The 18,221-nt window shown below is 41.5% G+C and overlaps 2 protein-coding genes across 2 annotated transcripts in view; one reads left to right on the plus strand and one right to left on the minus strand.

Moving 5' to 3' along the window:
- Window positions 1-1,818, minus strand: part of LOC311059834 (alpha-actinin-2-like) — a 20,513-nt gene extending 18,695 nt beyond the window's left edge. The window contains exon 1 of the mRNA XM_084077916.1: window positions 1,583-1,818. Coding sequence (XP_083934042.1) covers window positions 1,583-1,723 — 141 coding nt within the window. The 5' untranslated portion in view covers window positions 1,724-1,818. The remainder of the gene's footprint in view (window positions 1-1,582) is intronic.
- A 2,735-nt stretch (window positions 1,819-4,553) lies between these two features.
- Window positions 4,554-17,861, plus strand: cep55l (centrosomal protein 55 like). The gene is made up of 12 exons (XM_084078816.1): window positions 4,554-4,671; window positions 5,685-5,910; window positions 6,705-6,812; window positions 7,652-7,810; window positions 10,064-10,117; window positions 10,252-10,387; window positions 13,512-13,636; window positions 13,940-14,133; window positions 14,809-14,932; window positions 15,233-15,304; window positions 15,541-15,666; window positions 16,251-17,861. The coding sequence occupies exons 2-12, from the start codon at window positions 5,722-5,724 to the stop codon at window positions 16,449-16,451; spliced, it is 1,488 nt and encodes a 495-aa protein (XP_083934942.1). The 5' UTR covers window positions 4,554-4,671; window positions 5,685-5,721; the 3' UTR covers window positions 16,452-17,861.
- Window positions 17,862-18,221: the final 360 nt, after the last annotated feature.

The following is an 18,221-nucleotide window of genomic DNA, read 5'->3' on the forward strand; positions in this document are numbered from 1 at the left end:
GATGCAATTTGGAAGTCAAAGATCAAGGTCAAGAGGCTGAATTATTGATTCAAACATTGTCATACACGACTTCTTAACTATTCATCGTAGGAAGATGAAACTGGTTGCATTTAGAAGCTTGTTTCACGCCATTGTTAGGACATTGACTGAGATAGGTCATCTGGTGATGTGCCCCACTGGTCTGCACACATCTCTAGGTTGCCCGTGGTTTTATTATGTTTTTATGTAAATGGAAAACCACTTTTCCCTACCCAGTAGTCACAGGAAGCTGCACCAAGCAGAACAGAGAAAAGACTGCTGCACCGCACTTCTTCTCCTGCCCTCTATGAGAAGAGGGAGCACGGTACACATACAAAATCTGAGTTTGCTCCATGGCATCAAGCCAGCTGACAGTGCCTTTAACTGTGTATCACCACAACCACATCACTGAAACCTGATTTATGTCTCAGCAAGAGTTGTGTGGCATGACACTTGACAAAAATAATGTCAATTGAAAAAGTCAAAGCCGTTTTCAGAATGGTCTTCTGAGAACCTGTCAAGATTTAAATGCCTTAAACTGGGTAAAATGGAATTCCATTGATTGTGTTGACTTAAATAAAGGCATGTAAACCCTTGTTGTACACACAGACATGGCGTTTGCGGGTAACAGGATAATTGTTGAGCCAAGTCCGGCTGGATCTGTCTCTTTGCCGCTCAGTTAAAATTAGGAGTAAGGCTCCCATCCATCTCGCTTGAACGTCATTTGGACATCTGTTGACAGCCCTCGGACTATTCATATCAAAGGAATGACACTGAGCACTGTTCAATGCTATGGAGGTCTATTGTTGGATGCTCTCCACCAAGGCCTGTCAGTCAGCTATTGTCAGCTATCATGTTCAGGTTTGCCGCTTTTGCACTCCTTTGCTGTAGGTCATCATCAACTACCAAAGGTAGTTGATGTCTTAGGCTAGGTCACTAGGTGCACAAATCTAAATGAATGTAGAAATCTGAATGCATGTAGAAATATTTACTCTGAACAAAAGGGATTGATGTTAACCTTGTGGACAGGTGTTGAAATATAATTGAGAACAGGTGTTTATATAGCACTCGTGCTGTATAAACTTTAAGCAATGCGTCTGGTTCGTCCAATGTGATTGTGATGTCCATGTCAAATAGACAAACATAGGAAATAGAGTCCAGAGGGAAGCACGCACATCCAACAAAAACTTTTCAGGTGCTGAACAACAATACGTACTTAGGAGGAAAGGAGGGGAAGTTTGCACACTGTAGCTCCCAGTAGAAAACGTATTTAGTACAAACAACGTTTCGACCACTGTGGTCAAAATAAAAAAAAACATAAACATAACAAAACTCTCACATTAAATGTAAATGGGAGCACATCTTTGGGTGACTTCAAGAGATCAGAGAGGTATAAATCCTTCACCACCCACTTATGGTGGATTTTAACGACGTGTCCACGGTTTATAGTTTATAAAATGCCTTGCACACCACACACATCTTGATATACGTATGTGAATTTGACATATATTTTCATGTATTTCTGCCTCAAATCCTGACCTGATAATGAGTTCACATGCAGTACCTTTCGCTGTTGTTTCTCCCAGGCGGGGTCCAGCAGCAAGTCCCTATCCCACTCATCCTCTTGTATGGTGTAGTCCGTCTGCTCTTGCACCATGTAGTCAGTGGTGGAGTACTCCACTGCGGTCTGCATGTCAGGCCTCATCCTTGGGGCTCAAGCGTCACAGACGAGGCAAGGCCACAAACCCGCAACAAATAGGCTATGTTTGATTGTCTGCTTCCCCTCTCCTCTGCGTCCTGCTCTCCTGCTGGTGACACTGTGTGTGTACCTTGGGTGAAGGTGAGCTTGCATGTGAGTGAGTTTGTATGAGAGAGTCTGGGAGGGAGGGAGGACAGTGAGAGAGAGAGAGAGAGAGAGAGAGAGAGAGAGAGAGAGAGAGGGAGAGAGCGAGGGAGTGAGAGAGAGAGAGAGAGAGAGAGAGAGAGAGAGAGAGAGAGAGAGAGAGAGAGAGTGTGTGTGTGTGTGTGTGTGTGTGTGTGTGTGTGTGTGTGTGTGTGTGTGTGTGTGTGTGTGTGTGTGTGTGTGTGTGTGTGTGTGTGTGTGTGTGTGTGTGTGTGTGTGTGTGTGTGTGTGCGCGCGTGCGTGCGTGCGTGACATGCATAATTGAATCCTATCACTCTAAAATGAGTTTATGGAAAGAATGCAGGTTGTAATGTCAAGCTACTTTTTGTGTCTGGGGGTATAGCTCAGTGCTAAAGCATTTCATTGCAGATGAAGAGGTCCCCAGTTCATTCTGGGTGCCCCCTCCAATGCATCATGCTAATCCTGGTACTTAGCTCTAGTCTGGATTGAATCCTACTCCATAATAATAATTGACTTCATGAAAAAGACATAGTTCGTAATCATTTAAGGACATTTAGTACCAGTGGGGGTATAGTTCTGTCCTAAAGCATTTGACTACAGATCAAGAGGTCCCCAGTTCAACTCTGAGTGCCCCCTCACCAGAATGTTGTGACATGCATATTTTGCTCTAGACTGAATTGAACCCTATCAGTCAAAAAGGAGTTATGGTATGGAAAGGATACAGGTTGTAATGTAAAGCTGCACTTTGTGTGTGGGGGTATAGCTCAGTGGTAGAGAATTTGACTGCAGATCAGGAAGTCCCCAATTCAAATCTTTTTAGGACATTTAGTACCAGTGAGGGTATAGCTCTGTCCTAAAGCATTTAGGACAGACCAAGAGGCACCCAGTACAACTCTGGGTAACCCTTGAGATGAACATATCTTTATGTTCATCTTTATTATTGTTATGTTGTGTATGTACAGTAGGCCTATGCGGGCCTTGCCACAGTTGAACCTCGCTGATTGCTTGTACCTGTATAAGTAGTGACAAACAAAACGTATTGATTCTAGGTTGATTTTGGATACTCCTTGATTCTTCTTGGTGTTGCAGATGCAGTGCAGTTCGCTGATAAGCGAGCTGGCTGCTGTCTCTTTTGACTCCGGGCAAAGTGTGTTCAGTGATGCCTTCACTTCTGTGTGCCCCAGCCCAGGTGAATGGAGGTACCCAGTCAGGGTGAAGCTCTAGCATTTCGTATGCTGTTTTGCCTACAAAGAGCACAGTTTTGTTTGTTGATTAGTTGTGTAGCTATGAACCAGTTAGTTAGTTGTGCAAACAAAGTTTGTTGTGTAACAACCTAATAACCAACATCTGATGTCTGATCTCCGTAGTGTTGCTTACTTGTATCCAAACTGGAAAGGTATAATCCATCGAGTTTTCCTCTCCCGTCGTCAGTTTGGTAACAGGACAGGTGGGCACCAAAACCATCTGGGCACTAGGGGCATGTGGGCACCTGGACGAGTGGGCACTTAGGGGTGGAGATAACTGGGCACCTGGATGAGTGGGCACCAAAACCATCTGGGCACTAGGGACATGCGGGCACCTGGACGAGTGGGCACTTAGGGGTGGAGATAACTGGGCACCAGGACAACTGGGCACCAAAACCATCTGGGCTCTAGGGACATGTGGGCACCTGGACAAGTGGGCACCTGAATTAGGATTCGTGTCCACAAGTGTTTTTTAACTTTACATAGCATGCTGCTTTGTTGTTGGTAAGTGATATTTAACCCACTGTTCTTTAAACCCCCAAACACAACACAACAACGAGGTCAAAAGTACAAGATAAGAGTGTATTTGTCAAATATTACTGTGCCCACTCATAAACTACATGTCCCTAGTGCCCAATTATCCCGGTGCCCACTCGTTCAGGTGCCCAGTGACCCCAAAAATATGGTGCCCACCCACCTGTCTTGTATTCGTCAGTTTTGCTCTTGCAGTTGACAATGCAGCAATATCGTTGAAGTGTGGTAAACTGCTGGGACCCCCAACACTCTACTGTTTCAGCCAAGCAAACGACACAAGGAGCATCAGGAGCAAGAGAACAGTTGTGAAACGTTTGATCTAGCAACAATCATACCGGTCACTCAACGGCTTGGTCACCGCTGAATCCGCTGAATAAGAGCTAATCCTGAATGAACCCTATCGCCCTAACCCTGTGTTGCACAGCGGTATACTTTAGTACCCGGACCCACAGAGCTACCGCTGCGCCATCTAGCGGTTTGGGAAGGACTATCATCCTTTGTTCCAAGCACCGTTGCCAGATTTTGTGAGAGAAAAAAGCAACCAGGTCTAGAAAAACAAGCCCAAATGCTATTTTTGAATATTGGTGATTTTTTTTTAAATATTACAAATCTGGTATGGGGGGATCCCTGGCGCAAAATATTTTTAGACGGCGGGGTCACTCTGAGAACAAATACATAATTAGGCCTGATCTGGGTGTCCTTGCCATGAAAATATATAAAAACCACTGGTTTAACAACATTAGGAAACAAGCCCCCCCCAAAAAGCAACCCACAACTATTATTTACAAGTAACTTCACAGACAAAACAAGCCCAAAGTCACTTATAATAAGCAGACATGGCAACAACTTCAGGTTCCAAGCAGCGTCATTGGTTGCAGCTTTGCGGAAATAACGTCAGACGCGCTGTAATTCAAACTCCAGGAAGCGAATGTACACAGCCGTTTGGATTGTGAATATTAATAATACACGACAAGAACACAGACCGTCCTGTTTGGGTTTATAAACCCATACGTAAGTTACGAGAAAGTTTGCATTTTGTTACTTAAAAATCCTGCCAGCTTGTAAATAAATAACCGCTAGATTTACAATGAATAATATGTATGTTGTTGTTTGTTTGGCAGTTAGCCACGGCCGCTTGAGTGCAGGTGCAACTTCAACGTTACGTTAAAACTGGAAAAAATACTCATAGGTTTTACTTAAGTAAAAGTATCAATACTGCAATGTAGAAATACTCTGTCAAAAGCAAAGAAATAATTCAAAATAAAAAAGTAAAAGTACAAAAATATTTGTATCAAAATGTACTTAAAATAGTCTATAGACCAATTATTTGTTTACTAACATTGAGCCTGGACGCACAGGTGATTTTTTCACGCAATCAATTCCCAACCTGTTTCGGGGTGCACTGGTTTCAGCACACCCCAACCCCCTCTTGTGTGTGTTGGCTAGTGAGACGCGTCCTAACGAGACCTGATATAATGGGTTTCGTTGCGCGCATACTGGCTGCACGCAGCCAGTATGACGTCGTCTGTTAAGGGGTCTATATGCAGAATGTCCCATTTCACACATTTTCAAATGTATAAAACTCTTTTGAAAATAGAAGATCTACAAGCTCACAATGCCTCTCATCGCTTGGATCTGCTATTTTCAAATGACCGAAATATATATATATAGGGGAGAATTGTTTAATAATAATTGTTTTGTAATAATAATCAAAATATACAAAGTAACTAAATTGTTAAAATAATTGTATTGGAGTAAAAGTACAATACTTGCCTCTGAGATGTAGTGTAGTAGAGGTAAAAGTGCTGAAAATTGGAAATACTCCAGTTAAGTAAAAATACATCAACATTGTTCTTAAGTACAGTACTTGAGGACATGTACTTAGTTACTTTACACCACTGTATACAATAAACAGAAATAAAAAAATGTTTTGTCTTTTTGATAAACGATAGCTAAGAAAAATGTTTTTTTGTGTGTGAATGCCATGTAAAGTAAACACATTTTGAATGAATGTCTTGATCCAGGTTTACATCTCCACCACACAACAACGAGGTGACCACCATGACATCTAAAGGTGCCAAAGAGACCATCGTCTCCAAGCTGGGCTTCAAGTCCAACAGCTCCTCCTCCAAGGTTGAGGCGGAGTTGGAACGCGTGAGGAAAGAGAACTCTCACCTGCGGAAAAAGATGGACGAACTGGCCAAGCGACATGTTAAGCCTCCTGACTCAGACAAAAGCAAACTGCTAGAGGTGAGACAAAGGGGTATTTAAAAAAAAAAACAAATTCCTTGTCAATTAGGGAGTTCCATGTTCTTCTTTCTGGCGACAGTCTGGGCCACGCCACGGGAGAAAAGGAGGGGATGAAGCCCAGGTCTCCCTGGGCCCCCTCCAGAGCTCCAGGACCATGGCAGGGGCCTGCGCTCTCGCCTCGTCCCAGGAGACGGCACCTCTCTATTCCCATACACCCTCTGGCCTCAGTGCCCGTGTGTCCTTGCGGTGCTACCCTGGGCAGAGGGGAGAGGGGAAGCACCCTCCGACCCGCGGCCCTCACCAATACCACTGCAAAATCCTGAGTGTCAATCAAATGAAACCAAATGAACCCTTATGGGTCAAAATGGAACCTTGCAATCAGAGTTACATTACTTAAACCCTACTTATATGACCGGGGTCCCCAAGGATCTATACTCTAGTTCTACACCAAATCTTTAAGGCGAAAGTAGGTGATCTACAAGCTCACAACAACATCGCAATGCGTTGTAAAAATGCATTGATGCAGATTAAGGTGGTAATTCAATTGTACAGATTGGAATGTTATAATTGTTTCATCATCCATAATTATTTGGTAAAAATAAAATTGAATGAAATGTGGCTGAAAATATAAATGTGCTGAACACTTTTTTTTTTTTTTTTACAAATTTAAAAAAATATTGTTAGGTGATGGTGCTGCAATGCTAAATTAGGAGGAAACGCTTTCTGCAGAAGATTGTTGTTCACCTTATTGTGCAGTCCTGTTGAATTTGCATTTGTTTGTGTCATGACTTCAGAGGATTTTGTCGTTGGAGACTATGAGAGAAAGAAACAACCAGCAGCTGCAGATAAAAGAGCAGGAGCTAGTAACCACAAGACAGCAGTTGTCAGCTAAAGGAGGAGAGGTACACACACACACACACACACACACACACACACACACACACACACACACACACTACCCGATTCTAAGACGGCAGCTGTCGGCTAAAGGAGGAGATACACACACACACACACACACACACACACATTTTAAAATTGTGTGAGCCAACAGTCTGTGGCTCGAGAGACTAGCCCTCCCTCAACAACTTCCACTGAGGTGCTCTTGAGCAAGGCACATAGTCACGACTGCTGTGGTTGGACTGGGTAGCTCACAGGTGTATTCATGTAAGTGTATAAATGTGAAATGCAAACAGGATGCATGCTTCGGGTAATACTAAAGCGAAGTTAAAGGACCATACCGGTCTAAACATGTCATCTCAAACGCTTAGAACTTACCGGACTAATTGAGTTATTAACTCATCTAATTATTAACTCGGCTTAATAAAACTGCGGTTATAATAAGTAATGGACTTTTGAATTGAATTTGTGAATCAATCTTCTCTATGGACAATATTTTCAGATCCTTGATTATGAGGGAACAAATCCTTGATTATGCAATGGAATATGCAGGGGTTTTATGTGAATTTGTGTGGTGAAATTGCGGGAATTTGTGAAAATTGCAGGAAGTTGCGAAAAACTGGGGAAGAAATGTGATTGTCCCTCACCATGTTCTTATTAGGCTACTAGTAGTATACAACATTGGTTCTCAAAGTGGGGTTTGGGGAACCCCAGGGGTCCTTGAGGGGGTTCCAGGGGTCCCCCAGAAAATTAATATATATCATAAAAATCTATTTAACCACTTTAATCATATAATGTAAAAAGATGATTGATATTGTGTTAATGTCATTATTGTGTGTGTGAGGTGGTGGCATCACTGCAGGCCCAGCTGGAGCAGAGGAGGCAGGAGGCTGAGCAGAGAGACAGGTTGTTCCAGACCCTCTCAGAGGAAACGGGTAACCTGAGGAACAAACTGGCGGCTGTATCCGCCCGCTGCCAGGTCCTGGAGAGACCAGAAACACAGGTCAGATGCTTGTGGGAGATGTGTGATCTAGAGAAAAAGAGGGGAAGTACGCACAACGTTTGAGCTCCCAGTGGAACAGATGTGTGATCTAGAGCAGGGATTCCAAAACCTTTCCATGCCAAGGACCCCTAAATAGCCATATCCCCTAGCTGCGGCCCCTATTGCGAAACCCTTTTCTTTTTCTTCTTTTTTTTAAGGAGTTAAAATAACTGACCTATAAGTCCACATCGTGACACGTTGTGAGCTTGTAGATCGGCATTGTTTTTTTGTTTTTTTGGAATGTTTGAAAATGTTGTGAAATGCTTGAACATTTTTGACAGCAATGACATGCCCAAAACAGGGACGGCAGGTTGATGGTGGTTGAACTGGCAGAATAATCTTATGAATTGATTTTCCAATTGGCCCCTCTGGGGTGCCCCACTTTGAAAACCACTTGATGTAGAATTTAGAAATGATCTCTTCCAGCAGCCAGATGCTTGTACATTTTCGATTGTGGTCGCCTGGGTGGTTTGTGTACTCAGCCATTCTCGCCATCAATTGGATGGAGGGATATTGTTATTTTTTCTACTGTATAGTTTCACGTGACTGGTAAAACATTATAGTAGTATACAGTTAGTTTTTTCCCTCAGTGGTACAGAGCATTTATTTTTATGTTTATTATGGTAGTTAGTTAGTATCTTTGAAGCTTTTCTATTTGTTCCTCCTGTTTCAGGTTACTATGTGTGGATACAGTACATACAACTAATTTTGCCTGGAGGGTTTCTTCAGTTATAGACAGTTGTCGCCTCAAATAAGATTTTCACATTCCACTAGGTGGCAGCATCTACAATACTGTTATTACTTTGCTCACTTAATCCTTCTCTTCTCAGTGGTTGAGCCAATTATAGTAGGCCTTAATGCTCAGGTGTTTTTAGAATCGGCCTCAGGTCTCAATGAGAATGGGGAAATATTTTCACCTTTGTTTGGTTTTCTTAGAACTCGGCAGAAATGGCATATTATGTGTGTGTATTAGATGTGTTTTCTCACCATGTGTTTTATTTCCATCGTCACCGAAGACATTCTTCAAGTCCCCATGTTTATGAAATCTCATTCATCATGGAAAGAGGCAAACTGATACCAGAGCAGCGCTGCTTCCTCCCCTCAGATGTTCTGAGCGTGACACAGTTGTCACCGGGTCACTGTCTTTATTTCTGGTTAAGCTTAGGTGGTTAAGTCGTCAGGGAGGAGGGCTTAAGAAGAGATGAGTGGTTTGACAAGGACAAAGTTCACACATTTACCTTTCTAGTCAAACAAAATTCTATTGAAGTCCATGTTCATACTCGGACTCGGACAAGGAATTAGTCGGTGCCGTAAATATTTTATATGTGGAATAGATAGAAAGTAGGACATTGTGACACATGTCTCTGTTACATAGTCCATGTGTGTTTTTACAGGTAGAGAAAACCCTGGTGTGATAGGAGTAGATGGCACATCTTGATGCTGCAATCTATTCCTTTCATTAAAATAGACTCGGACCCTTCAAGTGAACATTTTCCTCATTTCATTCTGGCAAAGAAACGGTAGTTTTCCAGGAATTCTCTAGGACAATAAGTCCCTATCCCTGGTGTCCTCACTCGAACTAGCTTATTGCCCTACATATTGCAAACAAACTACAAAGCCTTCAACCCCCCCCCCCCTCCTGTCTGCATTCACAAAAGCTATTAGCAGCCATATTGGCTTATGAGCCATTATTTTAAATCCATCTGGAAAAAGTCGACGAGCTCATGATGGCTAGCTGGTCTGAGCAGCTCTCAGGGCCTTAGTCTGGGGATGATCATTTAGTCAGCCATATCACTGCAAGGTTGTTATGATGGGTTTTTCTGGGCTTAGACACTAGAGATCAGAAATGGAGACCAAAGGGTCAGAATTATGAGTGACCGTCGAGGGATGGGTGTCGAGGAATCACTCTTGGGAATACCATGGGCTCCTCTGTAGCTTATCTGTAACAAGATAGAAATAGCAGAAATCAATGCACAGCAAATAAGACATAAATGTGAAGCGTTATGGTAGCATTTCAATGTCGCTGGTATGTTTTTGATTATTAAGACTTGCTAGTCAAGTAAATATTTATTGTTTTTAAGGCAAGAGTAATTGACATTTGACATTTATCAAGTGACACATCTGGTGGACAGGATTTAAAACGGTCCATTGAGTCTACTCTGTATGGAACAACACATTATTAAAGAGCAAACGCATGTTCTACTCTCCCAACAGAATGGACAGATGCCTTCTGGAGAACTAGCCATCATACAAGACCAACTGAGAGATGTGAGTCACTCCATGGCGGGAAGTTGTCTGTGATTGTGTTCTCTGAAGGTTTTAGGATGTATTTGCAATTAGATGGCTTTGATTTCAGGAAAGGGCGTGTGTGTGTGTTTATGTGCATGTGTTGTGTGAACCAGGCTCTTGAGAAGAACCAGCAGTGGATGGTGTATGACCAGCAGAGAGAGGCCTACGTGCAGTCAGTTGTGACCCGCACCATGGAGCTGGAACAGCAGCTGGCCCAGGCCAAACAAAACCCACAGTCCACTTCAGATGGTGAGACAGGGAAAGGTGGTTGGAAATTATGTCGCTACACATTTCAAATAATCAGTGTTAATTTAGGTCCGTTTGGTTACATTTGTACTCTGAGTTAAATGAACACTGAGGATTTCACTGTGAACGTATCATCTTACATATAAACAGTCATGGATACATATGAGTCGAGTTTCTTTCAATTATATGGGTTTGCTACTTAGCAGGGCGGAATTTTGATACCATAGTGCACTTGGTGATACAAGCGCGAAATTTGGCACAGATGACCTTCATATGACCCTAATTGATAATCAACCTCTGGCCACGCGGAATTCCTAAGATTTCAAGATGGCCACCACCAGTTTTCAAAATGGCTGCAACTGGGCCAATGTGTTGGACTATATCGCTTTGCTGGGCCTTATTTTAATATAAGAGAATATTTTCTGGAGGTATTCCTACCAAGTAAGATAAAAAATAACATTAGGTTCCAATATGGCGGCATATTTTCCAATATGGCTGCCGATAAATTGCAGAAATGTGCATCTGCTTATGGTTTATCCACATGAGCTTGTAGTACATGTATTTGTATTAATTATCATACACAGAATCCATTTATGGAACATTTGAAAGTGATTTATTAGCTTGGTAAAGCTTAGTGCTTACTTTTTGTTTTGTTATTAAGTCATTATAAACACATTCTCATTTGGGCAAGTGACAGGCCAGTGTACTAGCAACTGCAACCACAGAGGGGTGTGCAGATAAGTCCAAACTTAAAGCATTTTCAGTGTCCAGAACATGCTTTTTTACATCCACATCTTGTCAGCTTCTGGCATAATTTGGCAAACAGGACTGCACAAGAGTGACTGGCCCCATATATGTCCTGTTTGGAATGCACTTCACTTGCATTCACTTCCTTGTAGGAACTACTTCTATGAAGTTCTATCGTACATGAGTACTATGAACTCCTCAATGACTTGCATATGTTTATCATTTATTGCAACAGGTGTTGAACCTAATTTGGAGAAGTTGTTTGCCATGCTGACCTTTTTCCCTTTCCATGGAAGGACGAAACTGTGTGGCATCCCCTGAATGCATGAAAGAAGCAAAGACCTGATGACTTTGATTCAATAGCTGATGCAATTTCATGAACGGGATCCATCTGAGATCCTTCCCTCCTTCCAAAGGCAATCCACAGCTAATTCAAGCCAAGTCTTTGAACAAGTGAAACTGTTATGTCAACAATGTCAGTATCTGAGGCAGAGCTGCTGAGGATAGCATCTGACACATCATGATTCGCAGCTCAGATACTGACATTGTTGTCATAGCAGTTGCACTTGTTCATATTAAGTAAGTCTGAGACTTATTGTCAGTATCAGCTGAGAACGCAGGGGTAGACCCCCTGGTATTGCTGAGGTGGAGCGCCACACTCACTGTACCTACTCATACACTGATCCTGATCGAACCCATGACCATGTGATCCGAAGGTGAAAGCTCTACCGACTGAGCTACCCAGACACAAAGACTTGGCTTGAAAAAGCTGTCGAAGGACCTCAGATGGATCCCCCTTCATGAAAATGCATCAGCTATTGGATCAAAGTCATCAGGTCTTTGCTTCTTTCATGCGTTCAGCAGATGCCATACAGTTTTGTCCTTCCATGGAAAGAGAAAAAGGTCAGCACCTGTTTGAGAAAATATCCCTATATATATATCTAAGTTTTTGTATTTATTGGTGAACATATTGAAAAGTCTGTTGCCCTAGGTCATTAAAAAGCTACCAAATCACTTTAAAATGTGCTATAAATTGATTCTGTGTATGGTAATTAATAAAAAAAATACATGTGCTACAAGCTCATGTGAATGTACATTTATGCAATTTATCGGCAGCCATATTGGAAAATATGCCGCCATATTGGAACCTAATATATATTTTTTTATCTTACTTGGTAGAAATACCTTCAGAACATATTCTCCTATATTAAAATAAGGGGAAAATCAAAGATTTACAGCCCCAGCAAAGTGATATAGTCCAAAATGTTGGCCCAGTTGCAGCCATTTTGAAAACTGGTGGTGGCCATCTTGAAATCTTAGGATTTTTGCGTGGCCAGAGGTTGATTATCAATTAGGGTCATATGAAGGACATCTGTGCCAAATTTCGCGCTTGTATCACCAAGTGCACTATCGTGTATTGAAAACGGCAAAATTCCGCCCTGCTAACTACCAAACACTGTGTTGTGAATCTTCCTTCACAAACTTCACACACAGTAACTTACTATCAGTAGTTCAAGATTGGACAGGGACACCATCATTAGACTCCATTTCTTTTTTTAAAAGTACTGATTGGCTAGATGATAGAAGTTGATCCATTGTGGTACAAGCGGTCATAAAAATACTGGCAAGATTATTACCTTCCATTGCCAACACAAGGACGCAGGCCCAGCCTAGAGAAAAAGAAACTAGGAAACTAATATTAAAATTATGTTTTTAACGGGTGCTGGCAATAAGGCCAGCCCTGACTCTGAGAGAAGAAACTGCCAGTACACTGACTGAAAACACATTTATGTAGCTAGATTTGATTTAACGCTAGTCCTTCCTAGGGTATTGTTCTATGCCTGCCAACTAAGTGATACGTTCATTTTGAACTCGATAGTTGATTGAATTGGCCAGCTATTCTGCAAGCTGTTGCCAAATCTTCATTTTAAAAGCTGATTTACTGCTTTGGGTTGATTTTATAGACCCCGTGTTCCCCAATGTTCCCCATCTTTTTCCACACCAGAGATTGAAATGTCTTCAAAAGCAACATGAACTTATTGAACATTTTACCACGAAGTAATGAAAACTGCAGAGATGGTGCTAATTGCAATGGCACAACAAGAGTTCAATGGCATGTAGTGCACAGTACACTCTCAGTAGTCTGGGAGGGTACAAATGGATCCATTTGGTTACATTTGTACCCTCTCACAAATGAATAAATGAACACTGAGGAGTGAGTATACCCATATCAGAATCAACTTTATTGTCACATCACAGGTGTAAAGAAGTGGATGAATTTTGTTTTTGGGCAAACTCCATCGTTCCTCCAAAGAGGGCGGTGGCACAGGGAGTGCTGTGATGAGAACCTCTGCTAACATCTTCTCATTGTCTTCTGCAGAGAGCAGTGCTCCTCCGCTCCAGGGTCACCATGAGCAGCTGCTGCAGGGGACACAGAAAGACCTGGAAACCCAGAGAGATCAGGCTGCCAAGGCCCAGCAGGAGCTCCATGCACAGAGGGAACAGGTAGGTACACTTAAAGATGCCTTGTCCCTGTAGGTAGGTAGGTAGGTTACGGTAGGTAGTTATGTATGTATGAGAGACAGAGTTGTTAGTTAGTAGTTATAGCCATTTAAGCTATAACTAGGCTAGGTTTGAACTTGGTGGGAGGTGGTGCAACCAGCCCCAGGTCTTTAAAGACAGACCCATAATGTTACTGGTTGTTTCCTGTTTTGGATTTTCTTATTGATCGTTTACTGAGCGATTAACAAGTAAACCACAACTTAAAGGTTTAAGATTGACTCGATTGGATGAATGTGGTCTCAACAGACATCCAGGGCTCAGGCTGAGGTGCAGTCCCTGAGAGAGCAGGTGTCCAGATGCCAGGAGGAGATGTCGTCCTTCCAGAGGAGGTACGAGGACAGCAGCAGGGAACTGTCGTCCTTCCAGAGGAAGTATGAGGAGAAGAGCAGCGAGCTGGACCAGACCAAAGAACAGCTGAAGGCGGAGCGGCGTGTTAACAGGTAGACCTACAGAAGGGGAATAAAACAGGAATGTTTAATTTTTTTTAATTAATTCATGTTTTGAATGATCTGGACAGTCTGTAAAAGTATGAACTTCTGAATTACTGTTTTCTAGACCTGTAAAGTATTTGGGTGAAATCTTGAAAAAGTACAGAGTATTACACTTATAGTAATGCATAAAAAAGTCAACAATGCACAAAAAAAGAAGAAAGAAAGAAACTCATGTGTGCCTTGTTATAATCCGAGGATTTTCAATCTAGGCAACATTTCAAAAGTTATGCAATGATTCATTATTGTTCCTGAGCCAGGCTTGGAAAAAAGTGTGCAAACGGGCCTGTGTTTATTTTAGAGCTTATGGCTTGACACCCCCAAATATGAAACCTGGATCACTCCTAACCTGAAACTAAGTGAAACACTAAAGCATTGTTCAACGAAAATGAAGAGAAAAGCATGGGAGAGACAGTGTTGGTCAGCCATCTTCAGGGCAAAAGCATGACATTTTTATTGTGGAAAAGGTCAAGCACCCTGGATCAAGGTCACAGTCGAGGTCAAAATGTAAATCACACAATGAGCGATATCTTCGGAGCGGAGAGCCGTAGAAATGTGGGCGGGGCTTGCTTTATTGCTGTTTTTTATAAGTGGCGAAGTCTACAGTATGTAAATCTGTGCTCCAAGACATGCCGTGAGCGATGAGAGACAAGTGTCATCAGAACGAACGGACAGGATGAGGGTGGAACTGGAGAGCATGGAGGTCAGACTGGAGGAGGAGAGAAAGAGATCTGCTGAGCTTCAAATGCAGGTAAAACTGCATTCAAACTGCATAATGTACTCTGTACTGTACTATATACACAGGAGAATACTCAGTTTTCATTTAAATCCAAGAGGGTACAACCCTAGTCACTCCCCATAAATACTGGGGAATGAAGAAAGTATTGAAAATGAAAAATATATATATTTTTTAAATGCACCAATACTAAATATTCTGTTTCAGTCTGTTAAAGTTATTGTGCATTATTTTACATACTGTAGCTTATTTCAGGGTGACTTTAGCGTCCAGTTGTTTTGGTACAGATTTTGATGGCATCCTTGATCTTCTCAGGTGAATATGCTTCAGACGTCCCACCTGAACCAAAATGTGGAGCAGAGGAGAATATCTGCACTAGAACAACAGGTAATGAGTGATAGTGATTTACAGGAGATTGCAGAACGGTTAACCATGAGAGGTTTTGATGAGTTATAAAAAAAAATATATATATATATATATATATATATATATATATATATTATATATACTTGGGAATTGGGAAGATTATTTTACACTCTACTATACATGCTTGTGGCTTGCACAATACATCTCTCTTTCCATTTCTCTCACTCTCGTGTGTTTTTCCTTTCGTTCCATCCAAGATCCAGCTCTCTGCCAAGGACTTTGAGGACGAGAAGATGGATCGACAGAGCATGCAGCACCAGCTGCAGAAAATGTTGAAGGAACTCCGTAAAGCCCGCGATCAGATTACTAGACTGGAGTCTGCTGTAAGTGTTCATGAACATTAAAAACAAACACGTTCAACAGTGTTGGATAAGAAAAGTGTCATTAATTTTAGCTTACTGAAAGGAATGCTCCACTGTCAAATCTGTGGATTTGTTAGTCAATTTCTTACATTAGCTGTGTAAAAATATATTTCATGTAATACTGGCTGAGAAAATAATTCCCATTTCAAAGATTGTGGTTTGCTGAGTGATCCTACAATACTGGCTTAATTCAGCAGTTCTCGAGGCCATTGCCCCATGGCAGAGGGGAGAATGTTTAGCTCTGCTTCAGCGATACAGATACTGTTGACAGACTTGGCACCATATTGATCATTACTCATGTACTGATCATCATTCCAGACAAGGAGATTTGGTTTAAGAACAGTGCAGTATTTCGTCAATAAGTAAAACAAATTATGTGATGAAAGAAATACCTTACTTTTGGTATTATCGAGTGAAGAAGGTAAAAACTTCTGATGATTCATGCATATACTGAGAAATCTTGAACCAAGACTGTTACCTTATTTGTTTTTTGTTATTTCCATTGTTCTCCCCTCCTCTTTCCCCTGGGTTCCCTTGTATTTCAGAAACAACCAAGCACTCGTTTCTCGGAGCCCAGCTCTTATAATAGGCTGGACTTTGAGCGCCTGACAATTGCAGACCCCACATCCCCATCCAGACCCAACCTCCTGGATGAGAGCTTCCTGGAGTGTCCCAAATGCCGTGCTGCGTACCCCACCAGCCAGCACAGGGAGCTTCTCAACCACATGGACTACTGTATGGCCTAAGCCAGTGGTTCTCAAACGTTTTAATGACAAGCACCCCCTGTTTGGTATGCATTAGGCCACGGACCCCCTTAACTCAGAGAGTGTACAAATGGAACCAAATGGACCCTTATGGGTCCAATTAGTTCCATTTGTACACACTCAGAGTTACAGACCTGTAAAGGTCCATTTGGTTCCAAACTATCCATCATGTAGCTGGGGACCCCCTGGAGCCCCCCTAAGGACCCCTGGGGGTCCACTGGCCTAAGCCGAACATGATTATCAAAGATGAATTCTATTTTCTTTTTCCTTGAATCTTTAATGCACTCCTTCCAATGTGCAGCCACAAGTACAGTAAGTGTGTGCCTGGGCTTTCGTAATGTAACCCAGAATTGAAGCCATTCTGGATGTCTGTAGCCTCACAGCTACAGACATTGTAGTTGTCACATGCTGTAAAATGCTTGATCTCCAATGTATTTGCAAACAAAAACACCAATTTCTCTTTTGTAGTTATTCTTGAAAACGGATTATGTCCAAACAGTGCTCCTCCCTCTGAGATGCATGGTGAAGATTTTGTAACACCTTGATCTGACAAGACTCCATTAGATGGTGGCACATTTTTCAAATTATTTTGACATTTTATTTTGATAGTTGTAAAGGGGTTGTAAAGATTCCAATAATTTGCATCCAGCAGTGTGACCATGTGTATGTGCTAGAGAACATCTGCAGCATAAAGCTTACCTTTTTTTACTTAAGCAGTCATGTTTAGTAATTAGAACATTTTCCATTGCAATTATGTATCAAAAGCTGTCTTTAGGTAAATAATGCTTTGGAAATGTATGGACTTAAGGGATTTGTTTTTTCTTGTTTTTAAGTGAGTTGGCAGTGTTGAATTTCCATAATATATTCCAATGGCTCTTTTGGCTGAGAGTAGTTTGAGAAGCAGAGGGACGTGAACTTGTTTTGGTAATAACCCCACAGACATCAACAGAACTAGAGGCTACAAATGCTGAACAAATGGGGACTCATGGGGGTAATCCTTATAATAATTTATTAAGTAATCTATTTTTAAAATACCCAACAATTAGTTTTATGGTAAGTTAGGATGATGTCCTAACATGTCCTTATTGTTCCTATTTGTTTACATCAACTATTACCATGAAACCAATTTCTACACTCCAGTTTACCCTGGTTCTTAAGTGCTCTCAGATCAAAGAGAAACCTGACTATTACTTGAGGAAGACAGTAAATGTATTTTAATATATATATATTTTTAATACATACAGTATATGCAGCTGTATGAGGTGTTTTGTTGTTTGTTTGGTATTATTGGGGTTATTTTTATTTGTGTGTAGTGTACCTTGTGTTTGCTATAATAATGATCCTTTTAAGATATTGATGTCTATTTTAATAAACTGAGCTCTTCTTTTATTAGACCTTAGTAAGTGCATAGTGTGTTTAATTATGTATTATAAAATGTATCTTTTTTTGGCTCTACAGTGCTCCTATTTGTATGAAAGTTTACAAGGCTACCTAAAATCTCATGTTTTCATATGTATCTTTTGAGGAAATGGAGATATGTAATATTGCCCTAAAGCAAGGATGAGGACCTCTTAGTTTGACAATATGTAAGTGTTTTTTTTAAGTTTAAAAGACCTCTTCACCCTTTTCAGTCTATCTTCATATCATTGGTCCGACTCCTCACTAATGAATGCTCATTATAATATAGTAAAGAGAAAAGAGTCTAGTATGTATTTCAGAGGAGAGCTGTGGACAGTTCAGAAACCTGCCTAC

This window comes from Gymnoscopelus microlampas, assembly GCF_963454915.1.
Source record: "Gymnoscopelus microlampas genome assembly, chromosome: 14".
Classification (NCBI taxonomy): domain Eukaryota; kingdom Metazoa; phylum Chordata; class Actinopteri; order Myctophiformes; family Myctophidae; genus Gymnoscopelus; species Gymnoscopelus microlampas.